This window comes from Eubalaena glacialis, chromosome 6, assembly GCF_028564815.1.
Source record: "Eubalaena glacialis isolate mEubGla1 chromosome 6, mEubGla1.1.hap2.+ XY, whole genome shotgun sequence".
NCBI lineage: Eukaryota > Metazoa > Chordata > Mammalia > Artiodactyla > Balaenidae > Eubalaena > Eubalaena glacialis.
In genome coordinates, this window is record NC_083721.1 from 12,673,545 (window position 1) to 12,697,812 (window position 24,268).

Genomic DNA, 24,268 nt, shown 5'->3' on the forward strand with positions numbered 1-24,268 from the left:
GACCTGGTGGGGGATGAGAGGAGCCATGTCTAGGAGGCGAAGGGCAGGTGGAGGGCAAACTTTGAAATGATGACCATCTTTTATCAGGAATGGTTGCAGGAATTTGTCGGAATGCTTTTTTGTTGCATCTACTGAGATGGTTATATGGTATTGTTTTTTGTTTTGACTGTTAATGGGGTGAATTATATTAACTGATTTTTGAATGTTAAACCACCCTTGCATTCCTAGAATAAACCTACTTGGTCATGATATGTTGTCATTTTTATATAGTGTTGGATTTGATTTGCTGACATTTTACCAAGAAATTTTGTATCTGTGTGCATGAGGAGTATTAGCTTATAATTTTATTTTCTTGCAGTGTCCTTGTCTGGCTTTAGGAACAGGTAATACTGGCCTCAGGTTGAGTTAGGAAGAGTTTCACTGGGTACAAAATTCCAGGTTAACAGTTTTTATTTTCTTCAGGCATTTTAAAGGTGTTGCTTTACTGTCTTCTGGTGTGCATTGTTTCTGATAAGAAATCTCTCATTCTTATCCGTATTTCTCTTTACATGATGCCTTTTTTCTCCAGCTGCTTTGAGGATTTTTTTCTTTACATTGCTTAAACAATATGATTACGATATGCCCGAGAGTCGTTTCTTCAGGTTTTCTGTGCTTTGGGTTCAATGAGCTTCCTGGCTCTGTGAGTTTAGAGCTTTCATAAAATTTGGAAATATTTAGCTGTTTTGGGCCTTTATTTTCTTTTATTTTTAATGTTACATTTTTGCACAGAGATAATTAGCATCCTGAAGAACTTAATGTGTTGTGTTACAGGATTGTGAACTTAAGGCATGTAGGAACCCGACCCAGTAGAGCTAGGAAAGAGGAGGAGGAGCATTCCTGAGATGTAAGGGAGCCGAGCTGTGGAGCCGGGGATGCTGGGCTGTGCTCTTCTAGGGATTTGTGTTCTCGGGACAGGCCTCCCTCCTTACCCCGCTTTGCTGTTTTCTTTCTCTCTCTCTCTTGCTCTTGCTTTTTTCCCCCCTTTTTAAACAGAATTAATTTTTTAGAGCAGTTTTAGGTTCACAGCAAAATTGGACGGAAACTCAGAGTTGCCACGTGTCCCCTTCTCCCACACGTGCACAGCCTCCCCGCTATCAGCATCTCCAACAGCCCTTTCCTTGTAATTGAGGTGTGGTTTTCATCTCGTGGAATATGAGGTCTTAAGTGTGTAGTTTAGTGCTGACAGATACACGTACCCCTGTGCCCACACTGCTATCCAAGATTTTCATCATTCCAGAAAGCTCTCTTGTGCTTTCTCCCAGTTGGTCCCCTTCCCTCCAGAGCAGCCACTCTTCCGATGTAACATAATGCACCATGTGTGGAGATTTTTCTCCACGTCAGGGACTGTGCACCTACGTTGGCCCTGTTAGGGCGCAGTGGTCTTGCTCTGGGTAGATGTTCTCTCATGTGTTTAAACAGTCACATGTGGCTGCACCTCTGTGTGTCGCAGATCAGTCAGTGCTATTCAGAATGGTGGACAAAGGGGAAAGTTACACAACTACTTGGGAATTTTCTTTTGGTCATTTGGTGATCATAGGTATGCTAAGACAGAGCTACTAATGGAAATAACAAAACAATTTAAAAAATCAAAGTAAGAAGCAACTACAAGCTTTTGCGAATTGCTTAGATAACTATATTCCATATTTACTGTAGGGCTGTAATTTAAATTCTGTGTCCTCTGTTTTAAATTAATTCGGATATTCCACATATATTTCTTGCTTACTTTATTCCTAGAATTCACTTAATGAAGTTGATCCTGGTGACTGGCAGAAATTTGTGAAGACTGGACTCAAGTAAGTTGAATTTATTTTCTTGGTGCTGTTCGGTAAGGCGGCGAGTGTCTTTGCTGGTGCAGGGCCGGTGGTGTAGCTTGTTATTAGCGTAAAGGACGTGGTGGAGCAGATACTGCTCCCATTTTGGGCAGACGAGACGAGACGGCAATGTTGGGGAGGGAAAATGATTTGCCCGTTGACATGTGTGTCCTTCTAACAGCGATGAGAGAAGCAGCCTTTAAAAAATGAAATATTTTTTGGGAATTCCCTGGTGGTCCAGTGGTTAGGACTCCGCACTCCCACTGCCAAGGACTTGGGTTCGATTCCTGGTCAAGGAACTAAGATCCCACAAGCCACGCAGCACGACCGAAAAAAATAATAAATAAATTTTTTTACTGAAATATTTTTTAAAAGCCAGAAATGTGCAGAGAACAATACAAGAGCACCCAGATTTAATAAATGCTGACAGTTTTCTCTATTTGCCCTAATTGCGTCTTTTCCCTCCCTTGCCCCAAAGTGTCACTCTTCTGAGGTTGAGTTTTGTCATGGCCCTGTGCGTTTAACACTTTGGTTGCATGTCAGTATGTCTCTAAACAATAAACAACAGTGTTTATTGAGTTTGACATTGTATACAGATGTATCACTTATTGTCCCTTTTTTGCACTCAGAAGTTTTTGAGTTACCCATGTTGGTACATGGAGATCCAAGTCATTGCTTTTTACTGCTGTGGGGCATTCTGTCTTACGACCGTACCCCAGTTCATGTAGCCAGTGTCCTACTCATGGACAGGACCTCCCTTCTTTCCTTCCCTCCTCCCTCCCGACCCTACAGTGAATGTTGCATGTCTCTTTGTGCCCAGGTGCCAGATTTTCTGGGGGAGGGGTCACTTGCTGGCTCTTAATGTGGGCACAGCTCCAGTTTTACTAGATTTTTTAATTTGTTCTCCAAGCTAACGTAACATGGTGTGGAAGTTCGTTTTGTCCTCACTTCCTCACCAGCAGTTGATGTGGTCAGACTCTTTCCTTTTGGCAGTCAGGTAGTCATGAAACGGTATTTCATTGCACCTGTAATTTTCATTTCCCTGATTATTCATCAATTTGAAACAGAGAAAAATACCCAAGAGAGAGAAATAAGTGAAGGTGAGTCAGAGGTTAATGGCAACCGAGGATTACCTTCGTGACATGACGACATTTCTTTGAGTCTTTGGTTAATTTGCGTTTCTAGAATGCTCCCTGTGTGCTAAGTGATTCTTAACAATATTCACATATGACTAAAAACTTTTTTCTCCAGAGCATGATGCTTTCATTTCCTTAGTGGGTTCTAAAGGGATTTAAGATGAGAAGCCTTCTGAACCGTTAGAGGGACGTTTTGAGTAGCTGAAAGGAAGGAAGGAGGGAAGCTGACCCGGCAGGTAGGCCAGGTCAGAAGTGCTCCCTGTGATGGGTGGGCGACTAGGTGTGTGATGCTGCAGGTGTGCTGCAGCAGCATGGGTAGTTTGGGTGATGGGTGTATGACTGTGCACTCTAGGATTCTCACCTTTGTTGGAAGTTTTCCTTAATAAAGTGTCGAGAAAAAAGGTTTTCTATTGTTTATGAAGCTAGTTTTCCCTTTGGTTCTTGCCTCCTAGATTTCGGTATCAGGACCATGCATTTTTAAAGACCCTTCGTGCTGCCGTACAGCTCCTGTATCTCCCGGAAAGCGCCGCGCGCTCGCGGCTCACCCAGCTCTCGGTGGTCCACATGATGCTCACCCAGCACTCCCTGTTCCTGCCGACTTTGCTGACAGCTGGAGAGGAGGAAACCCCAGGCAGTCCCATCAGAGGTGATTCCTTACCCCACCTCCCACTTCAGACGTGGAGCTTATTCCCGGATTTCATGTGTTCTCAGAGCTAAGGAAGCATTACCCAAACGGTATCTGAATATTTCATGTCTGTCAAATCCAAGCTCAAGAAATGTTTCCTCTGACTTGGGGTCACACAGCAAACGCAGACCTCTCTTCAGAGCCTATTCTGGCCTGCGGAAGCCAGATTTAAGGTTTTCTGCCGTATTGTGGGCGAGGGTTAAAACCTGGGAGTTAAGGGGAGTTAGGAGGGGGGGTTTCTCACCTGGGAGAAATTGTTTAGTTGCGTTAAATGTCTTAATGGGGTGATTGAAACTTTTATCAAGGGCGAAGGGTTCGAAGGTCCCTGTTGGTGGGTCCCTGCTAGGGACTCAGACAGCCCAGGCTTCTTCCCTAGTCAGTTTGGTGAGCGTTTACGTTAGCATGGCGAAGGCTGTGGGAGATGGCAGAGGTCTGAGGGGTCCTGCCCTCCCGAAGCCATACCCTGTTTAGAGACAAAATTGACATCCCCAAACTGTTAGGAATCACTGCAGAGCTGGTCTGTAATAAACTGCTAAACTGGAGAGAACCCTTACCCAAGTTCCTGGTACAGGCAGTAGAAAAAGTAGAAACGCTCCCCGCTTTCAGGCAGAAGTAGAAATATTAGAGATTTTGGTAACATAATCATGGAGTAAAATGCTTAAAGTTTGGGAGGGGCCTTGGAGAGGCTGATGGCAGCCTCGTCAAAGATGTGTTTATTTTAAAAAAGGAAGAAGCAGGGAAGGGACCAGGTACAGTCCTCGGACCAGTGTTGTCTAGAGAAGGATATCTCAAGCATTTGTGTTTGCTGAAGTGCTTCCTTCTCCACTTTTACTCTGCATGTGCCCATCCCCCGTATTGCTGGGCATCGCAGTGTTCTTTTCTTCCAGAAGCGCTGGTGGACCTGATGTCGGTGGCAGTGAGGCTGTGTCCCTCTGTCTGCGAGAGCAGCCACTTCGCCGTGCTCCTCGGGGCCTACGGAGCCTCTCTCAGCGTCCTGGGTGAGGGTGCAGGGACCGGGCGGTGTGATCAGAGCGTATAAGGTCTCGGGGGGTCACCAGGAAGCTTTCTAAACCGACCCTCAACTGACTTTAGACCAGAAGATCTTACTTCTCCTGCGGGCCTACGAACAGAACAACCATAGCCTGGTCAACTTCAGGTGAGCGCTGGGCCTGGAGGTGAGAACGGCAGGCCTTGAAGGCCCCACCCAGTGAGCTCCCCCAAGGGAAAAGGGGGGGCTGGGTGGACCCCTCGGCTCACACACTATTGCCAGCGTGGGCTGCTCTGGCCTCTCACTGGGAGGATGGTCCCCGATGGCCGGGCCTGTCTGGGCTGGGCCACCTCACTTGTTGACAGTGTGTGTCTGTCACAGACCTGCCCTCGGACTCACTCCTGACCTGGGGGTCATTTAGTTGACTCTTCTGAAAACCTTTCTCTTGGTGCCTTCCTTTAGGTGGGAGTGACTTAGGTGGGGATCTGGGAAAAGACTGAGGAGCGCTGGCTGGATGTTAATTCCGCCCTCTTCCTTGTCTGCGTGCGTGTGTGCGTGTGTGTGTGTGTGCGCGTGCACACGCGCGCGGTGTCTGTCCCTGGATTTGTCTCTTTCCTGTCTGTCTGTCTCTGTGTCTGTCTGTCTGTCTGTCTCTCCTGGGTTCCCAGGGGCCGCTTGCTCCTTGGCCAGCGCAGCTTTGGGCCCTGAGGGGCTGGGCTGATGCCTCTCCCTTTGGGCCCTGCCTGAGCTCTGCAAGGGCCGGGGTTAAGCTATTCATAGACAGCATCTGAGATTCTCTTTGCTGCCCTAGTTTCTTTTCTCCTTAATTTGGGACCAGCACCCCAGCATCTGCCCAGTACATAAAGAAGAGCTTTGTGTGCTGAGACAGGAAGTAAGCTTACTGGGTCAAGAAAAATAGTTCAGGAGAACTCTGCAGGGAAGGGAAAAAAATATTTCCCTTGTAGAATTCTTTTTTTTTTTTTTTTTAAAGATTAAAGATGTATTAGCCTAGAAGCCCCCCGCCCCCGCCGAAAAAAAACAGTAAAGAGAACCATTTTCTGCCTCTTAAAAGAGCCCAGGTCATGAATAAACATTGTCTCTCCCTTTCCCTCGTGGCCTCACCCACTTACTGCCTTGGAGGTGGTGCTGTGTCAGTTGTATTCTTTCTGGAATAAACAGCCCCTGTGTACATGAGGGAGAGGAGAGAAAACAGAAGCAGTCTCCCTCACGGTGAAGAGCGAGCCGTCCTACCCACCCCCCGCGGCCTCAGAACCCCCTCTCAGGTTAATGGAAGTCACACGAGGGTGCCCTGGGCGTGGACGGGTTCAGTCGCTTTCCAGGAGGAAGGCAAGGTGACCTCTCTGGGCGGCTGCCATGGGGACTGGGGGCGGCACAAAGGCTGTGCAGGTGGACCTGGTGCGCTCACGGCCCCGTGGCAGCGAGGAAAGGTTTGTATCGGTAGAGCATCGCTGAGCTGCCAGGGTTCTGCTGCTGTGTCCAGCACAGACTCTGGAGCCAGACTCCCCAAATTTGAATTCCTGCTCTGCCACTTACCAGCTGGGCAGGGGACCAGCTGAGCAACGTTCCAGATCCTCTCTGTGTCTCTCTTCCCGCATTTGCAAAATAGGGATGATAATAGTACCTACCTTATGGGATAGCTGTGCAGATTTAAGTGAAATGAATACACCTGAAAGGCTTAGAATAGTGCCTGGCACATCATAAACTCTCCGTACGTGTTGGCCTCCATCATCCCCCGACACTGTCACACCACCCTCATCATTGTCAACCTCTCCATCACTCCCACCTTCCCCCTAAGTTATGATGGGGATTAAATGATACAACACAGGACATGTACTCAGTGCCTGGCATGCTAGCTGCTCGACAAAGCTACCTGTGGTGCCATCATCACCATCGGCACCGCTGTTCCCGATGGGGCCCTGTGACCAGTCTGCTTTCCCGTCCGGCTCTAGGCTGCTGCCCTGGGGCCCAGCGGCCGTGGAGCATCAGAAGACGTGCCAGAGCCTGGGCAAGTCACTGTGGCAGCAGCCGAGCGTCGGGGACATCCTCCGCCTGCTGGATCCGGACCGCATGATGAAGACTGTCCTCCACTTCCCCCAGAACCGGAGGCTGCTGCCCCCCGAGGTGCGGGGGGCCCAGGGGGAAGCCGTCAGGTTTTAGCTGCTGTAAAATACAAGCACTGCTTTTCTTGTGATTTGTTAACTTTTTATAAGTAAAATTCCAACCATCTGCAAAGGTACAGAGACAGGACCCATATACCCACCACCCAGCTTCAGAACTTTTCAGCACTGGCCATACTTGTTTCTTTTATAACTTCTTTCCACAAAGGCAAATATCAAAGGTATAATTTCATGTACAAGCACCGTTGTTGTTTTTTTTTAATAGAACCATTTTTTAATGGGCTTGAATATTCAAAATAATTTGAACTCTAGGTAACAGTGGGTAAACATTCACATGGTGTTACACTTACGCAGTCGAACCACACGTTTCTGTTTGTCTCGGGCTATTTCAGGACACACAGGAACCGATATTTAAAGACAGGAGCACGATGGATCTCAGTGACCTTTATGACCCCTGTTTCCTCCTCCATCTCTTCAGTGAATTGACCAGGCCAGGTAATTGCAGCCTTCGGGGTGGGTTGAGGGGGCATGATTATTACTATAATTACCGAATTAGGACCTTAATCTTGAAAATAATTCTTGAAGGATCTTCAGCTGCCTTCTCACCTTTCCATTCCAGTGATTTTCAGCAAAGTAACAGTTAATGTTTTGAATACACAGTGATTTTTTTTTTAATTATAATTTTAAAATCTGGGAGTGTCCCTTTGATGTCTTCCTAATTTTAATGACAAGAGCCTTTTCTGAATTTTCACTGAATAGTGGTCACATACCAGCAGAAATGAGAGATTTTGTCTTTGACAATGAGTGAGAGCCTGCTAAGGTTGGCTTTTTCTTGGTTTAAGTATATTTTTGAAATTGCATTTTGTGTCTGCCACCCTGAGGGTGGGAATCTTTGTGGGTGAATGCTTCGGAGAGACAGAAAGAACAGAAACGTGTATCAGTACACACTGGTAAAGACCAGCGTCTGATTCCCAGGCTGGTCAGGTCTGTTGGTTTGGGGCATTTTGTCGGTGATTGGTGTGTAGTGCTATCTCACTGTGGTTTGAATTTGCATTTTCTTAATGGCTAATGATGATGAACATCTTGTGGCTTATTTACCATCTGTAATCCTCTTTGGTAAAACGTCAGTTCACATCTTTTGCCCATTTATTCTAATAGGTTTTGTTTGTTTGTTTTTACTGTTGAGTTTTCTTTATATATTGTACCTATTAGTCCTTTGTTTGATATGTGATTTTCAAATATTTTCTCCCACTGTGTAGCTTATCTTTTCACCTTCTTAACAGAGTTTTTCAAAGAACAGCAGTTTTCAATTTTGATGAAGTCCAGTTTATCAGTTTTTCCTTTTATGGGTCATGCTTTGGTGTCAGGTCTTAAGAACTCTTTGCCCATCGCTCCATCCTAAAGAACTCCCATGTTTATTTCTGAAAGTTTTATAGTTGTAGGTTTTACATTTAAGTCTGTGGCCTATTTTGAGTTAATTTTTGTATAAGGTGTGAAGTTTAGGTCCGGCTTCATTTTTTCGCCTATGGATATTCTGATCCTGTCCCCATTTGTCGATCCTCCATCTCTCCTCCTCGTCCTTCCTCCCCGTTACTGCCGGGCTGGGGAGTCCCGGCGCCCCTGCACTGACACTTCCTGGCTGGGAGGGCAGGAGTGGCCATTACTGCTCCTCACGTGGCCTCCACTGGCACCAAGCGGGAGCCTCGTCCTTCCTCTGTATTAGGGTCCCTCTGATGCCCAGTGGCGACCAGCCAGCGTGATGCCTGAGGGGCTCCCTAACTCCTCCTCCCTCCTGGTTGTGCTGGCCGTGTAGATTAGGTGCACCAGGAAACCGTGCCTCACTGATTGCCCTGTTTTCTCCCCTTTTAAACTTGATGGTCTTTTTATACTCAAATGCTCTACCTTATGGATTTGCTGACCCTCCAGCACTGCCCTTAGTTCCTAACAGAAAGCTGAGAGGGCTGTGTTCTCAGAGACTAGCCTCTCCACGAACACTGGGTTCTGTGGCTGAGCCCGAGTTTCTTTGCAAGAGAGCAGGGACATTTCATTTCATGCAAATGTCAGATGATGATGATGGCCAGCAGATATCTTAACTGCCCTGGTGGCTATTAGCAGCGGCTAAGTGAGGCACATCTACTACGCTCTTTGATTCCCCCCAGGTCTTGGCAGTGCTGGCTAAGTCTGTTTCTCATCAAACATGAAAATAGATTTTCCACAGTCTAAAAATATGATGCAACTTTAGTGAATTATAACAAATCATTTAGTCTGTTGCTCTTTCAGTAGAGCTTTTAGGAGACAGAAGGCAAAGCCTTGGAAAACAGTAGAGAAATAGTAAAAATCATGACAGTGTTTTTCCCAGAATCTTGAATAGTCGGGGTAAGGGGGAAGGACAGGATCTGGAAGGCCTTTTGTGAAGAGAGGTAACTAGTAAATGCTCTTTCAAGTTAGGGAAATCTCCAAATACCGCCGCTTTTACATTTTATTGGTATAATACAGGTAGAAAAATTTGCAGAGCGTGTCTACCCAGAAAGGATTTGCAGTAGCTTAAAATACTGGTTACACCAAAATCATTCACGGTGAAGTAGAAAATTTTAAAAAGCATATAAGTGGATAGGGAAACAGATATGCAAAACAAACAAGCAAACCAAGAAAAACTAGGTTCATTAAATTTTGCTCTGGGCTACTTATAATCCAGAACAAAAAAAAATGGAAGCGTAATATTTTAAACAAATTTCATCATCTGATAAAAGGAAGTATACCAGTTCAACAGGAGAGGAAAATTCCTAGCAGTAAAATGATAAGTTGAACAGAACAGAAATCTGTGAACAGCATAATGGCCAAAGGTTTACTGTGGTTGAATTAAGTCACGAATCTTTTTCCTCATTTTATTATTTTTTAAAAAGTTACTATTCCATTTACTGTTGCCCTGGTGGATAGCTAAACATGAACAATGTTTTAAGTAAACTTTTATTGAAGTGTGATGTATAGAAACCAGTGCAAATCATATATGTATGGCTCAAGTTTTGGTGAAACCACTGGCCAGATAGGAACAGAACATAATAGGCAGCTCTTCCTCAGGCCCCTTCCTCCCCAGTAGGGACCAGTGTCCTGTATTTGAACTTTATGTAACTGGCATTAAACACTTTATATTCTTTGTTTCAGCTTCATTTATCCACGTTATATGTGTGAGATTTCATCCATGCTGTGTGTAGCAGAAGTTCTCCACAGCATGTTTTTACTTCCTGCAGTGGCACCTGGGTCCAAGTATTGCTAAACATTCTGTAGTCGTAAATTGGGTGTGTGATTAGTTTGTATGTGTGGTGGCCAGGCTTCAGAGAAACTAGTCTCACTGCTCCATGTCAACCCTTTGCTGAAAATGGAACCTGTTTTCTTAACCTTACTGCTTCTTTTCTTTGAGTCCTTGGCTGAAAAGCAGGGCCAGCCAAGGCTGTTAGCAATGGCAGTGACAAATGCTTTTTCCACAGCAAATTCTTGTCCTCAAGAGAACCGGGCTGAACTCTTTGGCTCCTAGCTCACAGAACAGGGAGGCCCATGTGCGGTTCTCACCAGACCACTGGACACAGGCTCCACGGACCCCTCCCTGTGACGAACCTCCCTGGCCAGGCCGCCTCCAGGAGATGGTGTGAGAGGAGGCGTGACGAACAGCTGTTTATGCTCTGGCAGCACAGCTGCACTGCCGCCAAAGCCCGTAAAACGTGGGGTGCTTTTTCTTTTAATCCTTGATAATTGTCCTGGTTAAGCCATTTTGGTTTGAAAATCTGTTATCACAGGGCCAAATTTCTATTTATGAGGTTCTTAAAACAAAGAGAATGGTATTTATAACTATTTTTTGATAGCCTATTATGTTTTCAACACTCAAGGGCAGCTCTTTTCCATACACGTTACAAAGCCAAGACTTCCGGAGAATAACAGAGATGACCACAGAACATGAAATTGACTTTTCCTCATGGGCACGTGGAAAATCCTTTTGTCTTAGAGAGTGTCAGTGATTACTAAAAATATCCCTGCTAAGTACTAGCTATTTTTAGTGAGTGTAATATTAAATGTTTAGAGTGTTCTCTTTTCCAGATTTATTCCATTTATGTGTGTTTGTTATGTAGGTATGTAGGTGTATCTTAAACGTATCTCATCTTTTCCAAAACAATATAATTTTATCCCTCAGTTTGATGCTTTGTAAAGCATTTGGAATTTTTTCCCCCTCCCATCAAAAGTAGTCACTTGTTAGAAATGAGAAAATTTAGTCCATAAGCTGTTAGAGCCCAAGAGTCTTCTGATTATTCTTTTTCCATCCTTTTACTTTTTTTTCCCTTCCAGTTTTATTGAGATATAATTGGCATACAGCACTGTATAAGTTTAAGGTGTACGACATAGTGATTTGACTTAACATACATCATGCAATGATTACAACAGTAAGTTTAGTGGACATCCATCATCTCATATACATATAAAATTAAAGAAATATAAAAATTTTTTTTCCTTGTGATGAGAACTCAGCATTTACTCTCTTAACAACTTTCATATACAACATACGGCAGTGTTAGTTATATTTACCATGTTGTACATTACATCCCTTGTACTTATTTATCTTATAATTGGAAGTTTGTGCCTTTTGACCGCCTTCATCCATTTTCCCTCCTCCTACCTCCTGCTTCTGGTGACCACAAATCTGATCTCTTTTCCTATGGCTTTGTTTGTTTGTTGTTTTCAAGTATAGTTGACCTACAACACTGTTAGTTCCTGGTGCATAACATAGTGATTACCTATTTCTCTACATTTCAAAATGATCACCACTCCATCCTTTTACTTAAAATCTGCATCTTGAGGTTAAAAGTGGTTTCTTGTAGACAGCGTATACTTTGGTTTTGTTTTTATATCCAATCTGACCATCTCTGCCTTTTAATTGGAATGTATACACCATTTACATTTAATGTGATTATCGATCTGATTCCACTTTATTTTCTATTTTGGCTTTTAGCTGTAATTTGTGTGTGTGCTTGTCAGCATATGTACGTGTGTGTGTGTGTATATATGTGTGTTTGTGTGCATGTGTGTGTTGGTTGCTTTAGGGTTTATGGTATACGTCTTCAATTTATTGTGGTTTACTTTCAAGTGAGATTATACCACTTCGTGGATAGTAGAAGCACCTTACAATAGTATATATCTCTCCCCTCCTGGCTTTGCATTATAATTATCATACATTTTCCATCTATTGATAAATGTTAAAAAGCCTACAATATGTGGTTGTTTTGGCTTCAGACTGTCAATTACCTTTTAAAGGGATTTAAATATTTTGTTTACCCCATAGTTATCATTCCTTGTTCTCTTCATTCCTTTGTGTAGGTCCAGATTTCCATCTTCTATCATTTTCCTTCTCCTCAAAATGCTTTTAAGAATTCTTATAGTTCAAGGCTGTTGGTGATCAATTCTTTCAGCTTTTAGTCTTAACTTTTGAAAGATTTTCATGGGGTAGGAAATTCTCGGTTGACAGGTTTTTTTCTTATTGTACTTTAAAGATGTTGCCACCTTGATTCTGGATTGCATTGTTTCTAACAAGAAACAGTGTTCTTATCTTTGTTCCGCTCTATGTTTTTTGACCACTTTTAAGATTTTTTTAATCACCAGTTTCAAGCAATTCGATTATGATAAGCTTGGGTGTAATTTTTTTAATATTTTTTGTGTTTGGGGTGTTCATTGAGCTTCTTGGGCTTGTAGGTTTGTGGTTTTGTCAAATTTGGAAAAGTTTTGGCCATTATTTCTTCATTTTTAGGGACTCTAGTTATACATGTATTAGCCTGCTTGAAATTGTCCCACAGCTCACTGATGCTCATGTTTTTAAAGTTCTTTTTTCTCTCTGTGTTTCAGTTTGGTTAGATTCTGTTGCTGTCTTCAGGTTCACTGTTCTTTTTTTCTTCAATGTCTAATCTGCTGATCAGCCCATCTAGTGCATTTTTCTTTTTGTTTGTTTGGTTTTTTGTTTTATTGAAGTATAGTTGATTTACAATGTATGTATGTCAAACCTAATCTCCCAATTCATCTCACCCTCCCCAGGTTGACCTATCCCTGTTCTGAGGTTTTTCTTGACAGTATTTATATTGTAAAAAGGCCTGGGTTTTTGTTAAAGAGGATTTGAAGTGTCCTGAATTGCAGGTGTGATCAAGTGGGTCCCCTCATGTATCTGACCTTCTCTCCCATCACATCCTCTCCTGGAGTAACGTGAGTTTTTCAGGGCCTCACAGGTGATGAGAGAATATCAGCCAGCAAGCTCTGGGCTGTAGCTTTTGTTCAGGCTTGGTGAGCCGCTCTTCTGTGAGATTTCTGTCATTTGTTTGAAGAAAGAACTAGGGTTGCAGAGTGGATATAAGTTAATCCTTCGTAAAATCTATAGGCCAGCTCAGACCAGTTCGCATTGGCTGTATCTCCCAGCATCGCCGCCTTATGTATTTTCCTTGGCCGTGTTTGTAGGTAGGAACTCAGAGGCCGAGGGCTGAACAGGGTAGACCCGAGAGCCGGCTTTTTCTGCTGACCCTCTGGTTGTGTCCCCCAGGCCTCCGCATGCTGGGATCTCAGTGGTGTGTCCAAATGTCACCTCTGATCTCTGGCTCACTGGGTATTTGTGAGAAGTAATGAAAGATTCCTGGGATTCTTGGGATTTACAAGCATCTTAGAAACTGAAGGCATGTGATTATTGCCATGGAAGGGGAGATAGTCTTTTATCCGGCTTTAGCAGAAGTTAAGAGGAGCAGGAGGAAGACTTGCATTTCTTGTACCTAGCACGCACACGTAGCTGATGGTGGTAAGATGCAAGAGCAAATGGAATTCTCTGTGTTGCACAAGCATCACGGAATCATAGCGTGTGTGTGTGTGTGTAGTTAATGCTGTATTTTATTTCCCTCAGAATTTGTGGTGGATTGTCGGAAATTTGTGGATTCAAATGCTCTGGGCCTAACTGTCACAGCCCTCAGCAGCTACGACCCCCCGATGCGAGCCGCGGCCTACTCCGTGCTGGCAGCCTACTACTCACAGCTGGAGGGGGCACGCTTCCGGGAGCAGCCCCAGGTGAGCGGGGCTGAGGGGACGGCTCTCCGCCCGGCCTGGTGGAAGGATTTCCTAAGGAGATCGGAGGTGTTGCCGGGAGACTGATACAGGACAAAGTCTGTCCCCTGCTGGGGGAGTGGGGGTGATGTCTGAGGCTGTCTCGGGTCCTCAGCCCCAGGAGATGGAGAGAGGTCTCCCCTTACAAGTGGTCTTCTTGTGTCGTGGTGGGCAGAGCAGTTCTAATTTCTGTTGAATTCAGGGGTGACGGCAGCTGTCACCCAGGACACACACAGCCTCGGAAACTGTGCCCTGAGGTGGTGGGGACAGGCGTCACCTTGGGTGGTCCCTGGGGTGTGAGGAGCCGGCCAGTCTGCAAAGCCGTGGTTTAGGCTGTACAAGGTAAGGCTGATCACAGCCGTTCTGCAGATTCTCTCTTTTTTTTGTTTTCCCCCTTTTTCCTGGTTTGAAGGTGCTGTACCTGTTGGACGTAGTCCGGAACGGCATCCGAACTAAGAACATGAGACTCACCTTCACCTTGACTCTCTTCATCGCCAAAGCAGCCTTGCAAATTTTGAGACCAGGTGCCACTGACAGAATCAGGTTGGGGTGAGGTGGAAATTTTGAGGCTGAGCGAGGCCACTTGGAGGCGTTCATCCCGCAGGCATAACCAGCCCACCGCACACGTGAGGGAGACGGATCAGGGTCACACGCGCAAGGCGCAGCACAGTGTGTGCGATGGGGGAAGATTATGTATTCGTATTTGCCTGTAGGGGTATAAAGCTGTGGTAAAAGCAGGTCACAGCTCCCACCAAAGGGACTGCTCGAGGGCGTCACGGATCCCTACGTGAGCGCTTAGGGGGACCTGACACGGAGGCCCGTCCGTGCTGGCAGCTGCCGCTCTGAGCTCGGGGGTCAGCATCAGTGTAGCTCACCAGCTAGAGGACAAGCGGCCTGTGGGTCCCAGTGCAGGTGTCACCCAGGGCATGGAACACGGCTGTGCTTTGTTCCTCGCAGCAGGGCACTGCCGAGGTAGTGTGAGCACAAGTCAGTCTATCGTAGGACCTCTTTTTTTTTTTTTTTGGTAATTAGTGAAAAGTCATAGAATGTTGATAACGTTAGGGACCACAGGGTTCTTTGGAGGTAACATGGTTGTTTTTAGATGAGGAAACAGCCTCCCAGCTGGGGCCCCCAAGGTTAAATAGCTTATTCAAGGCCCCACGGTCAATCTGTAGTCAAGTTGCTGTTAGAATTCAGATTTGATTTTCACCTGCTCTGTATCTTTTTTTTTGGCCGCGTTGGGTCTTTGTTGCTGCGCGTGGGCTTTCTCTAGTTGTGGCGAGCGGGGGCTACTCTTCATTGCGGTGCGAGGGCTTCTCATTGTGGTGGCTTCTCTTGTTGCGGAGCACAGGCTCTAGGCGCGCGGGCTTCAGTAGTTGTGGCTCACGGGCTCTAGAGCTCAGGCTCAGTAGTTGTGGCTCACGGGCTCTAGAGCGCAGGCTCAGTAGTTGTGGCTCACGGGCTCTAGAGCGCAGGCTCAGTAGTTGTGGCTCACGGGCTCTAGAGCGCAGGCTCAGTAGTTGCAGCGCATGGGCTTAGTTGTTCCGCGGCATGTGGGATCTTCCCGGACCAGGGCTCGAACCCGTGTCCCCTGCGTTGGCAGGCGGATTCTTAAACCACTGCGCCACCAGGGAAGTCCCCCCGTATCATTTTTATTACATGGTTTTCTCCTTACCTTAGAAATTACGGGAGGAAAGAAGGTAATTAGCCATTTAGACTCCAAAAAAACAAACTCTTCTGTGAAAATACCCCAGCAGAGGTCACGGTGGATGGTCTTGGCCTCCCATCCAGTCTGTGCCCCCCAAGCAAGCTGTCCCACATCAGACCTCATGTCGGGGTTGGAGCACAGGGCAGCATCAGTGGTCCAGGGTTGGGACCAGGGGAGGAGGTGTCGGCCCCATTGCATTCGAGAGCCAAGTGACTCAGGGCACGTGTGAGCCCCCTTTGCTGTGGCAGTTTGCTCAGTGGGAGGCCGATGGGCTGGGTGTTAGCCCTGTGCTGTCTGAAGTGTGGCCAGGCCCCACTCTCCCCACCAGCTGATTAGAGTTTAGGCAGTGGGCTGATGCCTGGGGAGGGGTGACGTCTCCGAAGGACTGGACATCCTCACGTGGTTCCTGGGCCGCGAGAGAAGCCCTTATGCTGTGTAGAACTAAGGTGTCTTAACTGCGTTTTAATTCTTGAGAACTAATAACCTGGATAAGGATTGGAAAGCCCCGAGGGGGCAGGGATTTATGTCTGACCGCCCCCAGGGCCCTGCTCCCCTACTCCAGCTGGCCACGGGGTGTCCTGTTGGCGCTATGGTGAGTGACTGTCTGCTTGCGTTCACAGAGGAGCACATGTATTTGAAGGTCAACAAGTTCCTGCTGTCCCATGAGTACCTGAACATGAACAAAGTTCCAGGCTTCTACCAGTTCTTCTACAGCTCGGACTTCGAGGTAATGCTCTGAGGTCCTCGGGGTCCTGGAAAGACTCCTAAATGGGATGCTCAGCCACTGCGCTGACGTTTCCCCGAGGAGACTGTCAGCTACAGAGCACAGGCTGGGGTGGAGCTGGGGCCCAGGCGGGCCTGTGTGTGGAAACGCTTCCCATTCCACACCTTGATTCTTGGGTGGCTTCTCAGACCTCACAGACTACTCCAGAGGCCTCGAGTCATGGCATCCTCGTTGTATTTTTTGGTGAATCACTGGGTTGAATACTAATGTGCTTTTACAGAACACCCCCTGTGAGCTAGCACAGTTCACTGTGTAAACTTGACCTGGTGCCTTATTCCTGACCTGGAGAAATGGAAGCAGAGAGGAGATGGAGGATTTTTAATAACATACCCAGAAATGGAGGGTGGGGGCAGCCGTGCTGCAGCCTTTGCCCCCAGTTGAAAGTACCGGCGTTTGAAGAGTTTTCAGGGGGAAAGGCCTTCACTTACTTAACGATAGTTTCCTGGTTGCTTGGGTTACAGCAGAAGACGGAGCGGGAGTGGATGTTTGGGCTTCTGCGCCAGGGCATGCGGGACAAGTACTGCTACCAGCTGTGCGCCCGGCGGGGCGTCCTCCACATCGTCCTGTCCTTCTTCAGCAGCCCGCTCTGCGACGACGTGGCCCAGGTCGGCGGCCAGCGCTCCTGGGGGGCTGAGGCCTGGGCCCTTGCTCGGGGTTCCATCTGCCGGTCAAGTCCCCATGGAGTCTCACCCAGCCTGGCCTCCCGATTCTACATTAGCTTCCGGGGCCCTGGCCTGGGGGCAGGGCCTGTGGAGAGGGAGGGAGGCAATGCGTACCCAGGTGGCTCTGGAACGGCTGAGAGCTCTAGAAACACGTCACCCCATAAATGACTGAGGTGCTTGGAGACACGCCCGAGCCACCAGGTTGTCTCATGATGCACAGAAGCTGCAGGTTATCAAAACTCGGCTGGGAAAATGAGTCGGGAGTCGAAACTGCCTGCCTCACAGCTGAGGAGGGAGTCTGCCCATTAGCTCTGCCCCTGGAGCCAGAGCTCACGTCGCGTGAGACGTAACTAGGAGAATTCATCAGTATTTTGATTAACTTGTAGCCCGGTCAGCTTCTGCTTCTGGTATCCTGTAAAACGTGGGTAAATAGCAGTGAGTCTGAGTAAACCGAATTCGAGTACGGTAGATTTCTGTTTTTTACAGCACGTGAGAACTCTAAAGCACCCAGTTAACAGTTCCAGCAGGAGTCCCATCTTTCTGTCCTCTCCAGGTGGTAAAATCAAGGCAATGAATGAGCCGCCAGCAGTTCATGGCTGGGCTAGAAATGGGTCCGCCCTCCTCCCCACTCAGGCTGCCCCAGATGCGGGCCGTGTGGCTTCCATGCTGTGTCTCTGCTTGTGACGGATTAGCGGGTGGGCGTCCCCGGGCCCGAGCTCGCTGTGACCGTCTGTGTCCTCTGGCTGTCATTGTGGGGAATGGTGGTCCCACATGGCCACCACTCTTATAGACTTAGCAGACGTCATGTGCAGCTACCACCTGTAATTGGAACATACCGTTCTATTTTTTAAAGTGTCCCCTGGATCAAGTAAGTCAGGTTTTCCCACTGAAGAGCAACTTTTTGTTTTGGGTTTGCAGAATTGGATTTTGGAAATTCTGCAGAATGCTGCCCGGGATGCCAAATCTGCCTATGAGATCCTGCGGGATTACAGCCTCTTAACGTGGATCCTGCACATCCTGGAGAGCAAGTAAGCACCGTGTCTGTGTGTGTGTGTGTGTGTCTGTGTGTGTGTGTGTGTGTGTGAGAGCAAGAGAGTGTGTGTGCTGTGCGTCAAGCAGAAGGAGGTGACGCGGAGACCGTGGCGCCTCCTGCCGTCTCTCGTGTCTGCTGGAAGTGTCCCGGAGAATCTGTGTTCCCGAAACAGCATCCTCTACACCACCTTTCCGTCTCTTGTGCCAGGTCCAGGCTCCTCCCCTTGAGTGGGGTCCCCCATCCGAGGTTTCAAGGTCTCTGCCCTTCCTGAGGCAGAAACAGGGAGCTCCTGTTTCAGGAACGCTCGTGCGGTGATTGGGTTCGCACTCCACTCCCGCCCAGGGTCAAGGTGCTCTGCGAAGAGCCGGTGCCGGAGCGGCGTCGAGGGCTGGAGTGGGTGTTTGTCTTGTTACTGGGGCTGCTGTCACCGGGTGGCTCAAACGATGCAGTTTCATTTTCTCGCCTTCTGGAGGCTGGAAGTCCGAGATCAGGGGGCCAGCATGGTTGGGTTTGGCGAGAGCTCGTTTCCTGGCGTACACACTGCCGACTGTGTCCTCACATGACCAGGGAGAGAATGAGAGAGCTCTGGTCTCTTTCTCTTCTTACAAGACATTAATCCCATCATGGGGGCTCCATCCTCATGACTTCTAAACCTAATGGCTTCCCAAAGGCCCCACCTCCAAATATAGTCCCAGTGGGGTTAGGGCTTCAGCCGTCTGAATGGGGCGGGGGACACAGTTCAGTCCATAGTGCGATCGGTTTTGATTCCTAACACTCTCCTAAGTTTGAGGCTGTGTGAAGAGATGACGACCTTGTCTCAGCAGACAGCCCTTGGTGGCAGGGGTCTTTCTTTCAAACAGCTACCTATGATGATAAGCCTGGGGATATCCAGGCTCTTTCATGCATTTTTTTTTCCTTTTGTGCATTTTTTAAAAAGAATTAAAAAGATTTTTCTCTGAAAGAAAGTAATGTCTTATATCTAAAGGCAGCATTGGCTGATTATCTGTTCCTGGCTGTTACCTTTATGCTTTAGGGTTGGGTTGTTCTCGTGGGCGGGAAGGCTCTTCTTACGGTGCCACAGCGGCTCCAGAATATCCCTTAGTGGGGACTGAGGTGGTTGGCTGTCTAGAAAGGAGGGTTGGGGCCTCGCCCTGGGTTGGAGCTGCATTTCTGTAGCAGACATCCTGTGTTCACTTAGATGCTGTGTCCCCCTCTTTGGGGGCTGCAGCGGGAGGTGCGAGGATAGAATGGTTGGGGGAGAGGAGAGAAGTCTGCCACTTGGGATGGTCACCACCGTCGCAGGCTCTTCCATGGTTGCTGCCCACCCCCTCCAGGAGATGTCACTGGGAGGAGAGGGTGTGACAGACAGTGGACTTGCCCACATTTGGTTTCAGGTTCCTGGAGACTCAGCTGCTCTCCAACCTCATCTCCCTGCTGCACACGCTGTGGGTGACCACCCTGGGGGACAGAGGCGTGGAGGCAGGGGAGCAGCCTCCTTGCAAGCCTGGGTCCCAGCAGCCCCCGAAGCTGCTCGCCCTGCACTTGGTCGACGAGTTCCTCTACGTTCTCCTCGTGCTCACGAAGCACCTGAGGTAAGCCCCTCCCCACTGGCCATGACCCCTTGGAGGTCACCTGTGGGCCCCCCCTTAGTCACAGCTCCACAGGTAGGCTCTGGGCCGGGGCTGCCATCCCTTCGGTGACGTCAGGAAACCTACTTCAGCTGCTCCTCTTTCCACGTCAACTTCAGGAGGTTCCTTTCAAGACCGTGAGAACTTAGCACACTCGAAAAACCTAAAGCCTGTCATGCCAGATCATTTTTAGCAGGCAAACCATCTATTGGACTTTTGGATTCAAGCACTCAAAATGTTTTATAGAAAGAACATATTTTCCATGATCTAAGCCTAGGAAAGTTAAGCTGTTCCCGAACTCGCCTCCGCCTTCATTAGCCTACGGGCTCCCTTATCCATGAATTTCCTTGAAAATTTCAGTATTTTCCCCTTGGAATTACACTCTTGGTTTCCTCAGGAGAGCTCAGTTCTTCTCAGATTCTACTGTGTTAGAGAAAATACACCGTGTGCCCTCAGATTTCTGATTTGGGAACAGGGGTATGCTGATTGAAACCAGAGGATCGATAGCAAATGGATTGTCATCTCAGAATGAAACTGTCTTGATAAGGAACAGGGCATTTGGTTTTCTGTTGTTCGGAATTCAATTGTTGGATTCATGCCAGAGCACCCGTTTCTTATTTTGGGGTTGTCCAAAGACACATTGGTCTCTGAGAACCGATTGTTATTCAGAATACTGATCGTAAATGTTAAAATTGTGGAAGGCAGATGGTTTTGAATTTTAAATTCCTTAGAACTCGGAGGGATGTGCGTCCCCGCAGTGCCCACCGTCAGGTTTGGCCGTGGGTGGTGCCGGCCCCGGGCTTTGCCGAGCCTTTTCCCTCGAGGCTGAGAGTTCCTGAGTCGGAGAGGAGCTGGCGGTCCTGGAGCTGTTCAGCGTGGCCGCTGGCGCCCTCACCGCAGGCTCTGCCCAGCTCTCCCGGTTTCCAGAGCGCTTTCTGTGCCTCCAGGGTGGAGCTCAGACTCCGGTCCCCGTTCTGCCTCCCCTGGAGGGGCTCCCTGTTTCCTGCGCTGTGCGCTGGGCTCCACGCTCTTGTCTGTTGTAAAGGGTCTCCCGGGCTGTGGGTGGACGGTGTGCTGAGCTGCAGGACGAGGTCCTGGGCTGCTGGGCGAGGAGGCGGCCCTGGCTCAGTCCGTGGCGTTGGCTCCCGCAGGCCCGCCTTGGCCTCCACCCAGCTCACCAGCTTCTTCGGGGCGCTCGACTCCGTGCTGAGGTACCGGGCCACCGTGCTGCAGGCCTTCAGGGACATGAACCGCTTCACCGTGAACGAGACTGTGCTGTCCACCAGGGATGCCCTCGTCCTCCTGCACCAGTGGAGCCTCGTCGAGAGAGACGTCAGGCTCCAGGAGGACCTGAGAGCAGCCGCGGAGAGATGCCAAGTCAGGGAGCTGCTGAGTGAGTGTCGGACCCGCCCCCCAAGCTGTGCTCGCTGCCCCGCGGAGCAGCCGGCGTCTTACCGTCCCTGAGCGGCACGTCTGCAGCTTAGAGACAGGGCCCATCCGTCTTCGTAGCCCGGGAGGGAGGCGGGGGCCGGCTTTGAGTCCCAGCTCTGCCGCTAACCAGCGCTCGGCTGCTACGATAACGGTAACGACGGGTCACAGGGAAGCACTGAGCACTCACTGTGCTCCAAGCATGGGGACGCATCCCGGGAGAGCACAGCCCGTGGGCCGCCCCACCATCTGCATCTGTGTGTGTGTTTGGGGGTGGGCGGAACACCAGTCTCACCGCCTTTTCTCTTTTCTCTGTGTGTGTGTGTGCGTGTGTGTGCCTGTGTGGTGTGTGTGTGTGCGCGTGAGACAGAAATGCTCAAGGATAAGAACAAGCCAGTTGGGCCAGCCCGAGCCAGAGGCCCCCGGGGCCGGAAGCGGAGGCCCGGGGAGGGCGAGGAGGTGGTGGACCCCGAGCTGCCGGCGTCTACCTTGGAGGCGTGCAGGGGCCTCCTGAGGTCCATCCTGACCCACTGGGGGCCCACGTTTCCTGACCCCGAACCTGAGAGCGAAGGCCCAGGCCCCGTGGGCGCCGTCACCGCCCTGGTGGCCGGCTGGGTGCTGCGCTCCGCGGCCGTGAGCCCGCTCGGCCGGGTGGAGACGGCGGGCCTCCTGGGCTGGCTCAGGAGCCGCATCTTGCCGCGGCCGGCGGTCGTGGCCGACCTCCTTCAGGACAGCGCCGTGGCGAGCGGTGTGTTCAGGCTGTACAGCCGGTTCTGCGGCGCCGAGGGGCTGGCGGGGCCCGAGCAGAGCGCGGCCGGCCTCTTCAACGCCGTCATGCTGCAGCTGGGGGCGGCCCGCGGCCCCGCGGGGAGCCCCTACTGGCCGATGCTCGAGGCCGTCCACCTCTCTTCTCTGAACGCGGAGGATGCAGCCACGCGAGGTAAGGCTGGTGCTCAGGTCGGAGGCTGAAGAAATGCAGGAGGGGGCCTGGGGTGGGGAGCACCTCCTGTTCCTTGGAGCCTGTCGTAAGTCTTTGGGGGCCCCTCACCACGGTTCTGGGGATCGGGGAGAGGGCCACGGGGCCCTGGTGTAGGGGGAGAGGAAGTCTCTGCCTTTGCCTTCAGGTGAAAGGAACCTTTAGTGATGGTTTTGCTTACAGTGGAGAAAGATGCTCTCGTCACAACCTTGTGTCCCACCGGGACGCTCTACTGCAGAGCAGTGGCTCCCCTAAGTTTCTACCGTTATTACCCACATGAAGACTGATGTTTCATGTCGTGGCCAGGTGTGTGTGTGTGTGTGTACACTCGAGCACACGTGCACAAGAGCACACACATGTGCGCACACAAACACACAAGTCACACAATTTATGTGCTTGGCGCTTAGCAGGTACTTAATAAAGGTGTGACTGCACAGACGAGGGAACAGCAAAGGCTGTAGGAGGACAGCAGGGAGGCTATGACCATGTGCAGGTGGCTCCTCCATCCGGGAGGGTGCACCCTTCCCTGAGGGATGAGGGACACGAGGGGGAGAGGGAAGGGGGGGGCCCACAGCGCGGCAGGTGAGCTCACCTGGTAGCCGGGGTGCCCTGCCCTCTCCTGTGGCCGCAGTCGGGGAATTGAGTCTGGGCCTGTAAACCTTCTCACCCGTGCCACTGAGGGGATGATGGGAAGTGACTCCGGGCTGCTCCTCCCAAACTGCGGTTGTGGTTCTTGGCCTGGGTCGTCAGCACCAAGGAAGAGGCTTGACTTGTAGTACTTTTTTTTTACATTTCACACACATTCATTCATCACGTGAAAAGATAATTTTAAAATGAACAAGAAAGGTTAACCTAGAAGTCAAGCGAAGGCGGAATTAATTTACGGCAGTGCACGCTCACTGCCATCTGGGGCTTCGCAGAGCCCCGGGCCCCGTGCATGTGGGCGGGTGACTTGTCTTCCGACCGACCGGATTGCGTTCTGATGGCCTTGTCCCTGTCCTCAGCCACTGCTGCGTTCCTGGTGTCTCTGTACATCAAGGATGTCTGGCTGGGGGCCCAGCGGCCAGACACCCTCCTGACCCACGTCCGGATGGTCCTCGACGCCTCAGAGGACGTGGAAGGTGGTGACGAGGAGGCCATCGTCAGGCTCTGCAAGGACATCGCGGCCGCGATCCCTGACACTTAACCCCCTGCGGCTGGCGCTTCCGGCTCCAGGCTCTAGGAGTCAAGGGTTTCCATGGAAGGCCTGCGAGATGACAAGCTCTGAATATTGACCAGGTGTCCCGACGGGAAAAGTTGGCTTCATTTAAACTGACTGATAAATAATAAGCTCAAGGGACCACGTGTGCGAAGCAGTCACGGTTACAGTGGGCTTGGGGACCTTCGGGCCGTGAGCCCCAGTCAGCGAAGACCCTTCCTCTTAGGGGCTCATTGTTCCTCAAAGAAATACCACAAATCGAGGTGGCGCTTCTGAGTGCTTAAGGGATCCATGGACTTTAAAGCTGAAGTGTCCAGAGATATATCAGACAGAAGAGCAAGAAGAGAGACGTTTAAAGTTTGCCTTAAGGCTTTAAAACAAAGCTTTGTGTAACTTTTTGAATAAATAAGCCCTGCCCGTGTTGTGTTAAATTATTTTAGTAAATAAAAAGGATGGTACACTAAATCCTTGAAATATAAAATTGTTTTGACTTCTGCTTTGGAAAGACAGCCTATATTTTTAAAAATTCTGTTTCAAAGGGGGATTTAGAATTTTATGACTTGTTAATAAATGTCTATTTTTGTTAGGTTTTTGTGTTTTGTTTAATTGATTTAATCACAGGCTATTTTTATTCTACAGAGACCTGCATTTCAGAGGTCAGGATTTGACTTTTAAGATTCCTACATTAATTGATATTGTAGCTGACGAACGTTGAATATGAAGTTTCATGGGTTTCCCAGATAAAATTTGGTCCTGATCATTTAAAGCTCTGCACGTACCCTCCTGCGCACCCAGGTGCCCAGGGGTCTGCTGGGCCCTCGTGCCACGTCAGCACACGGCATTCCCTGTCTGCCACCTGGGAGGTCGCTGTTTGTTTGCCCACGTGATGTTTATAGCACTGGCAATGGCTTGGTTTCAGCTTAAACATTTACACTTTTGTC

General features: G+C 49.1%; 1 protein-coding gene across 2 annotated transcripts in view; it reads left to right on the forward strand.

The window, feature by feature from the left end:
- URB1 (URB1 ribosome biogenesis homolog) overlaps positions 1-23,829 on the forward strand; it is a 64,921-nt gene extending 41,092 nt beyond the window's left edge. Inside the window, exons 25-39 of one of the 2 annotated variants that reach the window (XM_061193993.1) lie at positions 1,774-1,832; positions 3,439-3,632; positions 4,559-4,669; positions 4,764-4,827; positions 6,630-6,801; positions 7,190-7,292; positions 13,714-13,874; positions 14,323-14,434; positions 16,239-16,345; positions 16,864-17,007; positions 17,983-18,092; positions 19,492-19,689; positions 20,877-21,118; positions 21,524-22,093; positions 23,134-23,829. In XM_061193993.1, coding sequence (XP_061049976.1) covers positions 1,774-1,832; positions 3,439-3,632; positions 4,559-4,669; positions 4,764-4,827; positions 6,630-6,801; positions 7,190-7,292; positions 13,714-13,874; positions 14,323-14,434; positions 16,239-16,345; positions 16,864-17,007; positions 17,983-18,092; positions 19,492-19,689; positions 20,877-21,118; positions 21,524-22,093; positions 23,134-23,315 — 2,529 coding nt within the window. In that variant the 3' untranslated portion in view covers positions 23,316-23,829. The remainder of the gene's footprint in view (positions 1-1,773; positions 1,833-3,438; positions 3,633-4,558; positions 4,670-4,763; positions 4,828-6,629; positions 6,802-7,189; positions 7,293-13,713; positions 13,875-14,322; positions 14,435-16,238; positions 16,346-16,863; positions 17,008-17,982; positions 18,093-19,491; positions 19,690-20,876; positions 21,119-21,523; positions 22,094-23,133) is intronic. The other variant, XM_061193994.1, reaches the window with a different exon arrangement.
- The last annotated feature ends 439 nt before the right edge of the window (positions 23,830-24,268 follow it).